Source organism: Osmerus mordax, chromosome 17 (assembly GCF_038355195.1).
Source record: "Osmerus mordax isolate fOsmMor3 chromosome 17, fOsmMor3.pri, whole genome shotgun sequence".
Classification (NCBI taxonomy): Eukaryota; Metazoa; Chordata; class Actinopteri; order Osmeriformes; family Osmeridae; genus Osmerus; species Osmerus mordax.
The window spans coordinates 10,307,493-10,324,119 of NC_090066.1; the positions used below are offsets into that span (position 1 = coordinate 10,307,493).

The following is a 16,627-nucleotide window of genomic DNA, read 5'->3' on the forward strand; positions in this document are numbered from 1 at the left end:
GCCTGTTGAGGTTTGGATCACGTATGAACGTGGTGTCCCTGCTGAGCCAGAGACGACTCCTGTGTGTGGTACATTCCGTATCCAAACTCTCTGACCTGGCTGGAGTGGTGGCATCTCCCGTGCTCTGTGTCGTCTGTTGTATCCTTCAGCCTGTTGTCTCTTAAACTCCTGGTCTTTCAACTCAAAAGCTCTAAAGTCTGGCCATGCTGGTTTGAGAGTGCTTGGACAGACTGGAAGGAGTGTTTGGATGTTGCGGCCCATCAGGAGCTGCGCTGGTGATACTCCATGGGCAAGAGGAGTTGCTCTGTACGCCATAAGCGCTTTGTGAGGGTCCTCACTCTTCTGCAATAGGGATTTCACAGTCTTTACTGCACGTTCAGCTTACCCATTGCTTTGCGGGTAACGGGGGCTACTGGTTACATGTTGAAAGTTGTAATCCTTAGCAAAATCTGCAAACTCTGCGGCAGCATACTGCGGTCCGTTGTCTGTGACGAGTGTATCTGGCACCCCATGGCAGCTAAAGATGGCTTTTATGTTCTTAATCACAGCTGTTGCTGAAGTGCTTGTGAGATTGGCAACCTCAATGTAACGTGAGTAGTAATCAACGACTACTAAATACTGACCCTTCTTCCACTCAAACAAGTCAGCTGCTAGCCGTTCCCATGGGCGTGATGGCAAGGGTGTGGTCATCAGAGGTTCTGTGGCATTTTGACTCTCTTTAGCACAAATTTCACACTGACGTACCTTCTCTCTGATTTGATTTGTCAGCCCAGGCCACCACACTGCTTCATGGGCCCTGGCCATGCATTTCACCATGCCTTGGTGACCCTGGTGAATCTTGTCCAAGATGTCCTGTTGCATGCTTGCTGGAATCAGTAGTCTCCTTCCTTTCATCAACAGGCCATCCACCATCAACAGGTCATTTCTGTATTGCCAAAAGTGCTTCAACTGTGGCGCAGAACTGTTTCTTTCCCACCCTGTGTGGATCAGGGAGGACAGCTGCTTACACACAAGATCTTCTTCTTGTGCTCTTCTTATTTGTAGCAATTTCTCAGGTGTGGCTGGGAGTTGCCGAATGACCTCATTGATGTGAGCTGTCACGTCATTCTGGAGCGCAAGGTCTTCCTCTGTTGCCGTACACAGGAGTGGAGCTCTTGATAGAGTGTCAGCTGTGATAAGATTTTTCCCTGGCACATGTACTATCGAGTAGGAAAATCGCAGAAGTCTCAATCTGAAGCGCATAATACGAGGCGGGACGTCATCCAGCGGCCTTGAGCTTAGAAGACTTATTAATGGTTTGTGGTCAGTTTGCATCTCAAAGTGTAGGCCCAGGAGGTAGGTCTGAAATCTTTCGCAAGCCCAGGTGACAGCAAGGGCCTCCTTTTCGATTTGGGCATATCTGCGCTCTGTCTCAGTCATGCTGCAAGATATGAAAGCCACTGGCCTCCAGTCTCCAGATTCTTGAAGCTGAGACAAGACCCCTCCTAATCCATAAGAGGATGCATCTGCTGAAACCCTGGTCTGTTTCTCTGGACTGTACTGGGCAAGGACAGTAGATGAGCTGAGCTCCTTTTTCACCTTTTCAAAGGCACACTGCTGCGCTGCTCCCCACATCCACATGTTGTCAGCTTTCAGGAGGTCTCTGATTGGCCCTGTGAGCTCTGCCAGGTTAGGAGAGAATTTTCCCACATAGTTGACCATCCCCATGAAGCGTTTTATGTCGGCCACGTCTTTGGGTGGCGGCATCTCTCTAATCGCCCTGATCTTCTCGGGATCTGCTCGTATGCCCTCTGAACTGACAATGTGCCTGAGAAATTTGACCTGCTTCACTGCAAACTGACATTTGTCATTCAGAGTTAGGCCTCGCTGCTGCAACCTTTGCAATACTTGATGCACTCTGTCATCATGCTCTCTGGGCGTAGCACCGAACACCAGGATGTCATCTGCATGACACAAAGTTCCCTCCAGGCCGTCAAGCATCTGTGTCAGTCGCTTCTGAAAGTGTTCTGGTGCGGACGATATTCCAAAGGGAAGCCGATTAAAACAATAACGACCTATCGGTGTGATGAAGGTGGTGAGTGGAGCTGTCTTTGTTTAAAGGCACCTGCCAAAAACCCGCAGTGGCATCCAGTTTGGGAAAAAATCCTAGCCCCAGTTAGCTTAGCTAGCGTCTCGTCGACAGCTAGAAGAATATGTCGCTCCCTACAAACATTTTCGTTCAGGCGGGTTAGGTCGACACATATTCTAATTTTTCCATTAGGTTTTGGTACTATAACCATTCAAGCGCACCACTCTGTAGCTTCCTCTATGGGAGAAATAACACCCATTTCCTCCATCCTTTTTAACTCTTCTTGAACCTTTCCCCTTAAGGGCAATGGTACACGGCGTGGCACAGAGAGGGCAAAGGGAGTGGCATTTTCTTTAAATTTTGTATTCTCCCTCTAGCTTACCTAAGCCACTGAAAACTCTAGGATATTGTTCTTTGTAGCTTACTTCAGCTGTTGTGATGACTTGCACTGGACTGAGCCGGCAGAGGTCCTGTATCGCTGGTAAGCCAAGCAAAGGTGTCACTAAGCCAGGCACAACATACACCTGCTGCTTCGCTACAGTTCCATTGTGGCTAATATCCGCAGTAAAATGTCCCTTCACCTCTATCCATCGCTCTGGATAAGAGTGTCTGCTAAATGACTAAATATATGGGAATGCTACTTGGTCCACAGTCTTTTTATTGTCGGTAACAGCTTTCCATGTCGCCTTTGCGAGTACAAATGTGCCGGAATAGCTGTCACTGCAGCGCCCGTGTCCAACTTGAACGTCATCTGCTGACCATTCACTGTGACCGACTTCTGGCAGAATGTGCTGGATTTCGTACATTTCACTGTGCCCAGGAACAATGTCTCTACACGTTCCTCAAAGTCACTTTCCTTGATTTCCTCCACTCTCATTTTAGTTTTGCAGACTGCTGCGAAATGTCCCCTTTTCTTACATTTCTTGCACTCAGCAGTGCGCGCGGGACATGCATTCAGTGTATTTTCATGTGTTTTTCCACATCTGCCACAACCATTTGCATTTGCAAAAGTTTGCACTGTTCTGTCCTTTGGTTTAAAACCACTTTTTCCATGTGGAGAGTATTTCTGTTTGAACTTGAATCGAACTACATCAATGTTTGCATCCGTGCTATCCATGCTACTCTGTCTTAATGCAGGCTGTTGCTTTTTTATTTCGTCACTTTGACGGATTTTTGTGATCGCTTTCACGAGAGTCAACTCAGAATCTAGCTGTAACGTCTCTGAAAGTCTATGGTCTCTGATGCCTACGACAAGGCGGTCTCTGATCATCGGATCAGCGGAATCTTTCAAAGCGTCGGATCCAATTAGGCCAACTACCAAAGACTCCAAAGTCAAAAGCTTCGGGCGGACTTATTGAAAAAAGAGAATCCATTTTGGTTTACCTTAACGATCCCCTCAATCGTACTAACGTAGCTGCACGTTATATCTGCTAGCTCACTACGCAAATTCAAGTTCTTCTTTTGTAGTCAAACTGCACGGAACATTCCGGTCACTTGTGTTGAATAGTTGCATTCATCTCAGAGGCGAGGACGACGACTTCAGACGCCATGGATTGTACTTTATAGTACTTCTAATAAAGAATGGACCAGAGACCAAGGTATAAGGTTGACCGTTTACCTGGCATAACTTCAAGTCTGAACGCATGCGCATGTGCACTTATTACATAGCAAAACCTGCTCACTACAGTTACAGTCTTGATTACGCGATGGTTTAATGCTAGAATCACCGCAGGAAAATTGACTGTCATGACGCGTCCTTTTGAGTGAAACCAATATAAATGTATTATTATGTATTGAATTACGTCAAACTGATCTTATTTTATTTAATGCCAATGTATTCCTTTACAATCATTATCAAAACTACCCAATAAGACCATTTGTATATGTTTAGTGTTTTGCACCTCCCTGCCACAGTAAATTCCGTGTTTTTATAACATACATGGCAAATAAACCGAATTCAGATTTTGATTTATTTAAACAAATTACCTCAGGAAACCTTAACTGTCATGTTGCGTCTTGTGCAGCCGCAACCTAAAATCATTAGACTGAACACTACTGTTAGGACGTGATATTTCTCTTTCTTAAAATACAATTACTGAACAGTTATTACTGATGCTATAGTCAACCTTATTTAATGTATTATGAAATAGAAAACAGGTACAGTAGGGTCTAATACTGTGTGGCGCTCCCTTTGACTCCAGTGGTGGCACTCCTGCTTTGTCAGGACGGGGTTCAAATCCCTGTGGTGTCTTTTGCCTTTATTAGTAGACTAAGCATGATCAATATATATGATCATCAATATACTGTATTGTAGCCTAACTGTGGCGCACCAGCAAAAACAATATCTAGAAGAACTGGAGCTTCATCTATTATGCCACAAACGATAACGCTTAGTTATCATTCTCAGATTGCTCTCCTGTCTCTGTCCCTTGTCAGGACATGTGAAGCACTAGGTCTGGTCCCCTGGTGTTCTCCACCACCATCCACACGTGTGTTCAAAATGTGTGATAGGCCTGAATAAAGGATTGTCGTTTTCTTTGTCTATTTCTACAGCTATGACATCAAAAGAATCCAAGAGGAGGAGGACCTACACCCCTCAGGAGATGGAGGTAAGGGTGGCAGAGGTGAGGGGGGGAGGAGTGTGAGGGAAGTGGCCAAGGAAAGTGGCATGCCTGCCACAACCCTCCAGGATTGGGTGACTGGTAAGTACACCCATGGGCCCCACACCAGCCTGGCCATCACTCCGGATGAGGAAGAGGAGCTCATCAGGTACTCCCTGTGGATGGCAGACCATGGGTGGCCATTGAGCCGGGCCACCATAAAGGTGTACGCGCTGGAGATGGTGAAAGCCTCAGGGAGGGCATCTCTTATTAATCTGGAGCGGGGCCTGAGCGACAACTGGTGGTCACGGTTCCGGGCTCGCCACCCGGAGCTGTCTACCAGGATCCCCAGCCATATCGACAGGGCCAGGGTATTTGCGGCCACGGAAGAAGCCATCGATGGCTTTTTTGATCTCTACGAGCCAATCTTCCACCAACACGGCTTCCACATGAAACCGCACTTGGTTTTTAATGCCGATGAGACGGGGTTTGGGGACAAACCCAAGTCTAGGGAGCGGGTGCTGGCGCCTAAGGGCAAGAGGCACATCTACCGGCAGCAGGTGACCTCCCGGGAGCACATCACTGTGCACAGCTGCATCAGTGCTGCAGGGGCAGACATCCCCCCCTTTGTCATCTTCACTGGCTGCCTCCCGAGTGCTCCATATGTCCTGGAAGGTCCCCCTGGTGCCATCTATGGCAGGTCAGAGAAAGGCTATATGGACAGTGGCCTGTGGCTGCAGTGGTTAGGCCACTTTATCAAACATGCCCCCCCAGAGAGGCCTCTGCTCCTTGTGGTCGACCAGGCGGAGCCACATAAGAACAGGGAAGCCATCCGGTTCTGCAGGGAGAACATGGTGGTGGTTGTGTGCCTCCCTGCGCACACCACCCACGTGATGCAGCCACTGGATGTGGGGGTGTTTGGTCCTCTGAAGAGGATTTTTGACCGGGATGCTGCCCGTCTTGGCCTGGTGAGGGGGGATGTTTTTTTTGGGAAAAAAAACTTTTCCCCCCTCCTTAAGGAAGCTTGGCCTAAGGCTGCCAAGCCTGAGAACATCAGAGCAGCCTTCAGGAGGACAGGCCTCTTCCCCTGCAACAGGGGAGGCTATGACAAGACACAGCTGACCAAAGTCAGACCTGCACCCTCCACGGCGACCACCACCGGCCCAGCCCCCTCCACGGCGACCACCACCGGCCCAGCCCCGTCCACGGCGACCACCACCGGCCCAGTCCCCTCCATCACCGGCCCAGCCCCCTTCACGGCGACCACCACCGGCCCAGCCCTGTCCACGGCGACCACCACCGGCCCAGCCCCCACCACGGCGACCACCCCTTGCTGCCGAACCTGCACCTGCCATGGACCTGCCCAATCCAATCCTTTGGTGCGAGCAGGTCTGGTCTCAGCCAAGTGGGGAGACATTTTAATGCCCCCAGTGATGGCCAACCGTCAAGACCAGCGGCTACCAGTGGTGAGGAGGAGGCCACCACTTGGTGCTCGGGTCGTCACCAGTGACGAGTACAATGAGCTGCTGGTCCGACAGGAGGAAGAGGAGAAGGAGGAAGCTCGGCTTGGGAGACAGGCAGAAGTGCTGAGGAAAAGGGAGATGGCGCAGAGGAAGAGGGAGGAGGCCCAGAGGAAGAGGGAGGAAAAGGAGAGGAAGAGGGCAGAGAAGGAGAGGCAGATGGCAGTAGTGGAGGAGCTTGGCGGACACTGCGCTGTCTGCCATAGCCTATCCCCTCCCTCAGGTGAGGAGGCAGGTGAGGAGGATGCCATGTACGAGTGAGTCCAGTGTGAACTTTGTGAGCTCTGGTTCCACCTCACTTGTTTGGGGATTGTAAGTGTGCCAGCAGGGGACTGGTACTGCCCCAAGTGCTTCCTCAGTGAGATCTAGCACTTTGTATATATGTTTGCTATCTTTGGCTATTTTACCCAGTTCTGTTTAATGCTTTTGTTAAATATGTTCTGCATTTCAACAGTTTAATCTTTAATCAGTTTAATCTTTTAACTTTAATGTTAATAGTTTTTTTGGGAGGCATATGGATCAGCGTTCTCGTTGTGCCTCCTGTCAGTACCTGTTCTTATGCAGGGAAGCTAATGATCCTAATATATTTCTAAACACAACATCTCACAGTTCTCTGTTGAAGGCAGGGCTCCAATTGATTTACAATTCTATATGTATGTGTAGAATATGTAGTTATGCTAGTTTGAGACCACAATAGCTATGGAAATAAAGAGTGAATGCAATTATGGATTGAAGTTGGCTTTGTCCACATACAATTTGTCCATTTCACAACACCTTGTATTTTTAACGCTGAGAAGTAGCCTAGCCTAAGGAATAACTTGTCCCTGTGAGAACCCTGTGACGGACGCCAACTTTCCACCAGCTTTCATTTTGACACGCATATTCAAGGCAAGGGGTAATCTCTAGAATCACAGAAGCTTCCACTGTGTTCCCATAAAGTATCCCTGAAAACCTGTGTGCTAGCGAATAACTGCCTACAACCACACAAATACAAGCTCCTATTCCAACTTTCTTGCGATGAAAGAAAGTGTAATGTGTTGCCTTTCACAAGCAAAAGCAAATCTAAGTGACTTATTTGGTTATTAAAATAATGGGCAATTAGAATAGTCCGTAATATACATACTTAGGGTAATTTATATGGATAGTATATACTAATAATGTATATTAGGTTATTATACATATTATTATCATCCATATAATAGTATCCATATTATACATGTGTATATTATGTATATTATATTATGAGTATAAACACATATACGTTTCTTATATGTGTCTAACAAGTGTCTTTAAATGTTTTATCGTTGTGGTTGTCAGTTAAACATGTTTCCATCTGTTGGACCCCTGGTGGAAAGAAGCAAACGTTACACCATGAGTTAAATAATATCGGAAAACGGAACACCGTGAGCTACTCATGATGTTTCCGAACCACGCCGTATGTCGCCGTTTTTTATATTTTAACGTGTATTATTGGTTCAACATCATGTCAATCATAGCTCAGAAAGTTGCCAAGCGTTTTCCGGCAACTACGATGCTATCAGATTAGCTGTAGCCTTATTTTTGACCGTTGCAGCCTCATTTGAAGTCGCTATACGTCCGAGTTTGTACGGAACACCGTGAGTCTACAGTAACGTTAGCTTGCTCGTAGCACAATTCAGCTTCTCCAGACAGGGCTCTAGACTGAGACCAAAAAGTCGCTTTTGACTGACAATGATCGCTTCCAGCAAACTTTTTTTGAATTAGCCATTCCCCCTAAATAAATATCAAGCTTATTTTCGTGTTTGGGGGCATATTTTCAGTCAGCAGGTGGTACTAGTACTGTTTGAATCGCGATTCCATCTGAAAAATACTGCCTGTGACAACGTGGTTAGAGAATAGCTTGTTTCAAAGGGGGTTCAGCTTGTTTATTAAATGGACCCATCTGCAACCGACGCAAGCAAGCGCACCCTACAATTTCCCCAGAAATTGTATCCTCTCTAGTTGGGTGTGCTTTGCCTTCGGCAAGGGCACAACCTTTGTTCTCTCACATATATATTATTATTGGGTGTGCTTTGCCTTCGGCAAGGGCACAACCTTTGTTCTCTCACATATATATTTATTATTTATTTTTGCCCCCATAAATCTTTGTCAATATTTGGCCTACATAGACAACCTAGTGTCAAAAGTTTCGTCTTGGTAGCGATTGAGTTGCTTGTATTTTTATTTACGTTCCGTTGCATGGTTTAGGCTCAAGTTAAGTTTTTGTGGCGAAAAGTGAAGCTAACGGTGGCTAATTTGCTAGCCACAGTCACTGACGTTACGTCACTAACGTCACGAAAACACGCGTGACTACCTGTAGCAGAACATTTGTTTCGCATCTGTTAACTTGGGGGATAGCTAGGCTAACTATAGCTTTACTGCAAGGCAGCTGCAGAAACACCACAAGCAAAGAGGCCAGGGTGATAACTATTTACTAATTTTACTTTGTGATGTGAAACACAATTGTGAAATGTAACGTACAATATTAGCTGATATTATTAAGGAAGTAGGCCCACGTCTACTTTCAGAAACTGTAGTCTACTATTTCACTGATGCATTAGCATCATGACATTAGCCTCTGTTGCCCGGGCAACACATACTACAGTGGTCTATGATGCATCTGTTTTCAATCGTTAAAATAAACATTCCTCACAAATACATTTTCGTTGTAGGATTTATTATGACATTACAAGTAAACGATTTGTAGGTGAAATTATCATTACCTGTGGTTTCAAACCAGTGTTGCTCACTGCAAGGCTGTAGCCTAGGCGAGGCACACTACAAAAATATCTACACAGCTGTTTAGGAAGTGAAACGGCGACAGAACATGTTCGGCACTCCCCTTACTTAAATCAAAAGTCTTTCAATAGGTGAAACTATCTGACTACTAACCTGAACTTCATTGCCACAGCCTAAACTTTGTCAATCTGTTCATGAAAATAATTAATTTCAGCCTAAACCGTACAACGGAACGTTGAATCGAATTCAACCAACGCAATCGCTACCAAGACGAACACAGGAGTAGTCTAGTACTGTACTGTAGTAGTAGAATTTACGGGGCAGCTTCTACACACAGGGCTATATCGCATTTTGCGTTGTTACTGACAATGATCGCTACCAGTGAGCTTTTTATGAATGAGCGATTTTCCACTACATAAATGTCAAGCTTATTTACATTTACATTTAGTCATTTAGCAGACGCTCTTATCCAGAGCGACTTACAGTAAGTACAGGGACATTCCCCCGAGGCAAGTGAGGTGAAGTGCCTTGCCCAAGGACACAACGTCAGTTTGCATGACCGGGAATCGAACTGGCAACCTTCGGATTACTAGTCCTATTCCCTCACCGCTCAGCCACCTGACTCACCTATTATTTACGTTTTTGGGGGCATATTTTCAGTTAGCAGATGGTACTGTTTGAATCGCGATTCCATCTTCTACTGCCGGTAACGTCGTAGAATAATCTTCAAAGGGGGTTCTTTATTCATGAATGAATGCAATATGAGTAGGCTAAATGCCTGAAAATATCACGAGAAGGGACAACTTAAAGGGACGTTTAAGTCATAGAGATTAGGTCAGTTTTTACACCGGTCTGCCAAATTTATTAGTTTTGATTCAGCTATGAGGCTGCCTCTTGCAGGGGAAATAAGAATAAATCATATTTCATTCTACACTTCACTCGTATTTTGAGTTGTAAATGAGCAGCAAAAAAAAAAATGCTTTTAAATCTATGTAATCTTTATAAATAATAAGTATGCATTTTTATATAAAATATACAGAAATATCAGTTGTAAAAATGTCATTAAAAAACGGACCCCTGTGCAACCGACCCAAGCAAGCACACCCTACAATTTCTCCAGAAATTGTATCCTCTCTAGTTGGGTGTGCTTTGCCTTCGGCAAGGGCACAACCTTTGTTCTCTCACATATATATTATTATTGGGTGTGCTTTGCCTTCGGCAAGGGCACAACCTTTGTTCTCTCACATATATATTATTTATTGTTTATTTTCGCCCCCCTAAGGATCAGTCAATATTTGAACTACATACACAACGGCGGTGTCAAAAGGTTCGTCTTGGTAGCGATTGCGTTGGCTGTATTTTTATTTACGTTCCGTTGCATGGTTTAAGTAGAAATTGCTTTTTTGTGGTGAAAAGTGAAGCTAACGGTGGCTAATTTGCTCGCCACAGTCACTGACGTTACTAACGTCACTAACGTCACGAAAACACGCGTGACTACCTGTAGCAGAACATTCGTTTCACATCTGTTAACTTGGGGGATAGCTAGGCTAACTATAGCTTTACTGCAAGGCAGCTGCAGAAACGCCACAAGCAAAGAGGCCAGGGTGATAACTATTTACTCATTTTACTTTGTGATATGACACACAATTGTGATGTGTAATGTACAATATAAGCTGATATTATTAAGGAAGTACATCTACTTTCGGAAACAGTAGTCTACTATTTCACTGAAGTATTAGCATCATGACATTAGCCTGTGTTGCCCGGGCAACACATACTACAGTGGTCTATGATGCATCTGTTTTCAATCGTTAAAATAAACATTCCTCACATATACATTTTCGTTGTAGGATTTATTATGACATTAGATTACAAGTAAACGATTTGTGGGTGAAATTATCATTACATGTGGTTTCAATTCAGTGTATCACTGCAACGCTGTAGCCTACGCGAGACACTACAAGCTACGCGAGACACTACAAGCTACGCGAGACACTACAAGCTACACAGCTGTTTAGGAAGTCAAAAGGCGACAAAACATGTTCGGCACTCCCCTTACTTAAATCAAAAGTCTTTCAATAGGTGAAACTATCTGACTACTAACCTGAACTTCATTGCCACAGCCTAAACTTTGTCAATCTGTTCATGAAAATAATTAATTTCAGCCTAAACCGTACAACGGAACGTTGAATCGAATTTAACCAACGCAATCGCTACCAAGACGAACACAGGAGTAGTCTAGTATTGTACTGTAGTAGTAGAATTTACGGGGCAGCTTCTACACACAGGGCTATATCGCATTTTGCGTTGTTACTGACAATGATCGCTACCAGTGAGCTTTTTATGAATGAGCGATTTTCCACTAAATAAATGTCTAGCTTATTTACGTTTTGGGGGGCATATTTTCAGTTAGCAGATGGTGCTGTTTAAATCGCGATTCCATCTTCTACTGCCGGGTAACGTCGTAGAATAATCTTCAAAGGGGGTTCTTTATTAATGAATGAATGCAATGAGTAGGCTAAATGCCTGAAAATATCATGAGAAGGGAAAAACTTAAAATGACGTTTAATATGGAAGCAAATCGTTACCAAAATTCAAATGCAAATGCATTTCCAGAAATGCATTTGCATTTTAAGAATGTGGCTGCATTATTTGACTCATAAATGAAATTAGTAATCAATCATCCTATTTGCATTTTAATTTTCTTCTTCAAGAGTGCTCAATCTTTCACTTAATTAAAATGAAAAAGAAATAGACATTTGAGATTTAATTTTCAAAACATGCCCCAGCAAATAGATACCAAAATTCAATTTGAAATGTAAAATTTGAAAATTCATGCATTTCCAGAAATGCATTTTCATTTTAAGAACGTGGCTGCAAAATCGTGACCACAATTCAAATTCAAATGCATTTCCAGAAATGCATTTTTATTTTCAAGAACGTGGCTGTAAAATCGTGACCACAATTCAAATTCAAATGCATTTCCAGAAATGCATTTTCATTTTAAGCGATTGCCTTTGAGGAGTACGTTCTAAATTTCTCGACTGTCCCCCCAGAGTGAGTTCTTTTTGCGCGTGAGTTTGGATCAATCTCAACTTTCCAGAAATTGATTATGACATATTAAAATCGAATTGCTATACAATTTCAGCATTTCTTGGTTCGCATTTTCCATTGACCTAGTTTGCCACCCCGTATTAGTGACGAAGATTAATCCTATTTGCTATTTTGTTTATCCTACCGTTGCGTGAAGTATTTCTTCTGGCGAGACCTTCAAAGTATGTATTTTGACTACTATTCTGGTGACTGAAGTATTTGTTCAACTGATGCTGAGATGAAAGAATGAACTGTCGTATTTCACGACGTGATGTTTTTGCTAAACTAGCTAGCTCGTAGTCTCATTCAACTAGCTAGCTGTTGCTAATTTACTAGGCTATGTTATGTAGTCTGTGTAGTCGGATTATAACGAATACACAATGCAGATGCACCTAGTCAGTATAAATTGATTGTTATGGATCGTTTTGTTCTCTGGCTTGCTTCCATCTAGTAACTTATTTTGTGAACACGATTTGAGCTGCGTTACCAGCTCAGTAGGAATTTACCCATACCGTACTGTGCTAGATACAATGGATTCTCTAAATGTACAAAAGACACACTACTTCCGTATTTATAAGCAATGACATTTATTTGACATAACGAACCTCTTTTCCAGATGGAATCGAAAAACCAGTCCACCCATTTGAGCCAATATAGGCGAGACTGGAAAACTATTCCCTGACCCCTCGCAAAAAGGCGATCGAGCAAGCTCCTGGAAAATGTATAGGTTCTTGGTTGAAAGTACAAAGACTGGATATCTTGAAGTCTGTCTGAAACAGAAAGAATAATTAGTGCATGATTATGGTACAATGGCTGGATATCTTGAAGTCCGTCTGAAACAGAAATAATTATTAGTGCATGATTATGGTACAATGGCTGGATATCTTGAAGTCCGTCTGAAACAGAAAGAATTATTAGTGCATGATTCAACAACTATGTGTATTGAGTCTGAATTGAATATTTTTTTGAACAATGTCTAAACAGAATTTTTTTTTGGGGGGGGGGGGGGGGGGGGGACAATGACAGCAACAACAGACATACTGAACCATGTCTACACAGAAATAACATTTTTTTTTTTCTTTGGGGGGTGGGGGGGGGGGGCAGGAACGAAAGCAACAACAACAATAGACATACTGAACCATGTCTACACAGAAATAACAGTTTTTTTGGGGTGGGGGTGGGGGGGAGGTGGGCAGGACCGAAAACAACAACAACAATAGACATACTGAACAATGTCGACACAGAAATAACATTTATTTTGTTTTTGTTGTTTTGGGGAGGGAGAGACATGGACAGGAACAACTACAATAGACAAGGGAGCTTTTTTGTGTAAAAAAAAAGGCCAAGTAAAATAGTGATACAGCTGAAAACTTGCTGTATGAACCGCTGGCTTTTAAATCCCGCTCAGCGGCTAAGTAAAATCAATAATGTTTTAGAGTGTGGTACTCCTCAAAAACGGAGCAGAACACAGGGGGATGTTGCAAGGCGCACACATGTATTTTGTGAGCTGCCTCTGCTTTGTCCGACGTGTGCTTGATTTGCAGACTTTGCACTGCCGCCGGGTCTTGTTTCCCTGAACGCCGGTCTGGGGAATCTCAGAGGGGAAGTGCCTGCCTGTCAGTCGGAGAGGATTGTCTGCGGCAGGACGGCCACCAGCTGATGGACGCCGAGCTGTGTGGTGCACTTCAAGGACCTGCCGTATCAAGTTCATCCTGTACTCCTGGTAAGGTATGGTCTTCCCTGCATGAAAGAGAAGGAGGGGGGGGGGGGGGGAGGATTTGAGTAAGACTACATGTTATTGTGAAACACTTTGTGACGTGTCATTCTAATACAGTTGTCATTGTTTTATTTCATGCTAAATGTGAAAGCAGGAGTCTGATATAATATAATGAACTAAAATGTATTGTTAAATTCTCTCACCTGACAGTTGGCGATGGACAATGAAGCCATTGAGGACTGCATTGTCAAGAAGATGAAAAAATATCTTCTTGTACCACTTGGTGGTCTTTCGTGCACAGGGTACGTAGCTATTGAGCATATCACCCTTATCTACGGCTCCCATCTTCCAATTGTAATCCAGGACACAGCATGGCTTTACAATTCCCTCTCCTGTGACACGGTCCACTTTTCCAGTGGCAGCCATTCCAGATGCATGCACAGTGGAAATGACATGCACATCCCTCTTGTCATGCCACTTCACTGCCAGCTGTTGTCCGTTCTCCTTGAACTCAACATCTCCCTTTTTCATTTTGCAGGTGAAGGGTGGCATCCCCTTCCTGTTGGACCGCACAGTCCCACAGGCACCTGTTCCAAGAGACAGGAGATGCTGAAAGAGGGTTGGACTGCTGTACCAGTTGTCCACGTACAGTACATGGCCTTTCCTCGGGTGTGGAGCAAGCAAGGTCATGACAACAGACCCTGAGATCCCAAGCACATCATGATGCTGGATGTCTGTTGTGGATCCTGTGTATATGATCATGTCCTGAACATAGCCAGTACGTACATCACACAACACAAAGAACTTAACTCCAAACCTGTGCCTTTTTGCCGGTATGAATTGACGGAAGCGCAGCCTACCCTTCCACAGCATCAAGGACTCGTCTATACAGAGATCCTTGAAAGGAACAAAGACCCGACCAAAGGCAGAGGTAAGGCCATGGAAAATGTTCCTGATCTTGTTCAGAGGGTCACTTGCATCTGCCCTTTCGTTGTCTTGGAAATGAAGACAGCGGAGAAGGAGGAGGAAGCGGTCCTGTGAGAACAGGGAAGCAAAAAAAGGAGTGGCAAGCATGGGGTCTGTGCTCCAGTACTCTTTCAGAGAGGACTTCTTCACAACACCCATGAGTAGCATTGCCATGAGAAATGAATACATCTCATCTATGTTTGTGGGTAGCCACTTAGCCAGCTTACCCACTCCTGGCCCGCTCTGCTCCTGCAGCTGAGAGGCATACCGATTGGTTTCCTCAACGATATCCCTAACCAGGTCCTCTGTCAAAAAAAGTTTGAAGCAACTTGCCTCAGAAAGAGATGCAGGGGGGGTTCGGACACCAGACTGACTGCTATCAAAGAAAACAGCAGGTCCAGGGGGACTGAAGTTGCTAGCAGCTCTCCAGCCGGTAGAGCTAACTGCCTCCACTTCATCCCTGCCTCCATCGCCCTCAGGCTCAGGGTTGGCAATAGCCACAAGATTGACAGGAAGATCTCCATCCTCACTGTCGCTACTACTGCCATTGAATTCCTCGGCAAAATCCCCTTCATCATCCGATTGAAAAAACACGTCTCTAATGTCTTGCTCGGTTAATTGCTTTCTCGCCATTGCTTCTCAATTGAGTGTCTGAATTTGTGTATGACTGTGCAGGATGTGTGCGCAAATCATATGAGCTTTGAATCATAGAGCGCGAATCATAGGGCGCAAAATCATCTGAGCTGATGTGTCATCTGACGTGACGTGATCAATACTAGTAAAAAAAAAAGTTACTGTGGTAAAAATGAAACGTGTATTCATTTATTTGAACAGGTTGTTGCAAATTTGGGATATATTGCTATTCCGATTTTCAAATATTCATCCATAAAGTGGTTTTAACATGTGGTTATGATGTATACGTTGGTTGCATGAATGGGGATATAGGCTACTGAAAGCTAATGGCTAATAGAGATCAGGTAGTCGGCCATGTTTTAGCAAGTGACAGGTGGGAGGGGTCAAATGTACAGTAGCATTTTTCCCACCTATGCCCCTTTCAAAAAATGGGACACAAGCTTGCTAATTTGCATATCCAACCCTTTATTTGCCGTCAAATCGGTCATTGGCGTACATTCACCAAGCATTATGAACAGAGAAGAGCCAACGGTCTGGATTGTCGGAAGTTCCCTTGTCTACTGGCTGCAGCGCCATCTGCACGCCACACGGCAACAGCAGTTCGCGAGCAACCTGGGGTTGCAGTGCCGGGTCCGGTGTATGGGCCAGAGAGGGATGCGGTGGGAGCAGCTCGTGCAGCTGCTGTGCACAACGCCGGATCAAGATCCAGCGGTGATCGTTATACATCTCGGTGGAAACGACCTGGGTCTTCTGTCTGCATGTTCTCTTCTGGCGACGATGAGGCGGGATCTTCACAGGATCCACCTGATTTTCCCCAGGACGACCATAGTTTATTCCGACATCATCCAGCGTCGAGAATACCGTACTCGTGTCCCGGGAATCAATGCATACGGCATTGAAAGGGCGCGGCGACTTGTTAACGCCGGCGTTGCGGGGTTCATGAGCACGGTTGGCATCTCAAAAGCTAACATCAGGCATACGATGGACTGCTATCGTAGGGACGGAGTTCACCTCAACCACTTGGGGAACGACCTCTTCTTGGATAACGTACTAGTCGGCCTGAGGCGCATTGTTTAGTTAGGTCTTCAAGCAAACCAAAGGTTCTTTTCAGAGCCACCCAAATACCCATAAAATTTGCAAGTTTCCTCATGTGGTCAATCCCCCAATATAAACCTGCACTGATGCGCAGAGTAAAACAGTCCCCTAATGCTCATTCACTCGCGCTTATTTGTATGTGATAGTGTTATATCTGTTCGCTATGTATGAATGTTTG

General features: G+C 44.7%; 2 protein-coding genes across 2 annotated transcripts in view; both read right to left on the reverse strand.

The window, feature by feature from the left end:
- LOC136959951 (E3 ubiquitin-protein ligase TRIM39-like) overlaps positions 1-16,627 on the reverse strand; it is a 210,835-nt gene that overhangs the window by 26,222 nt on the left and 167,986 nt on the right. The window lies entirely within an intron of this gene.
- On the reverse strand, positions 13,471-15,354 carry LOC136960515 (piggyBac transposable element-derived protein 4-like). Its single transcript, XM_067255025.1, has 2 exons — positions 13,959-15,354; positions 13,471-13,778 (listed from the first exon to the last, which is right to left on the reverse strand). The coding sequence occupies exons 1-2, from the start codon at positions 15,352-15,354 to the stop codon at positions 13,471-13,473; spliced, it is 1,704 nt and encodes a 567-aa protein (XP_067111126.1).

What these genes read in the sequence shown, in the direction of transcription:
- LOC136960515 (XM_067255025.1), bottom strand. Translation starts at nt 15,354, where the DNA reads ATGGCGAGAAAGCAATTAACCGAGCAAGACATTAGAGACGTGTTTTTT. An exon ending in TGTCCATCGCCAACTGTCAG is followed by an intron (nt 13,779 to 13,958) that starts GTGAGAGAATTT and finishes TCTTTCATGCAG; the next exon opens with GGAAGACCATACCTTACCAG.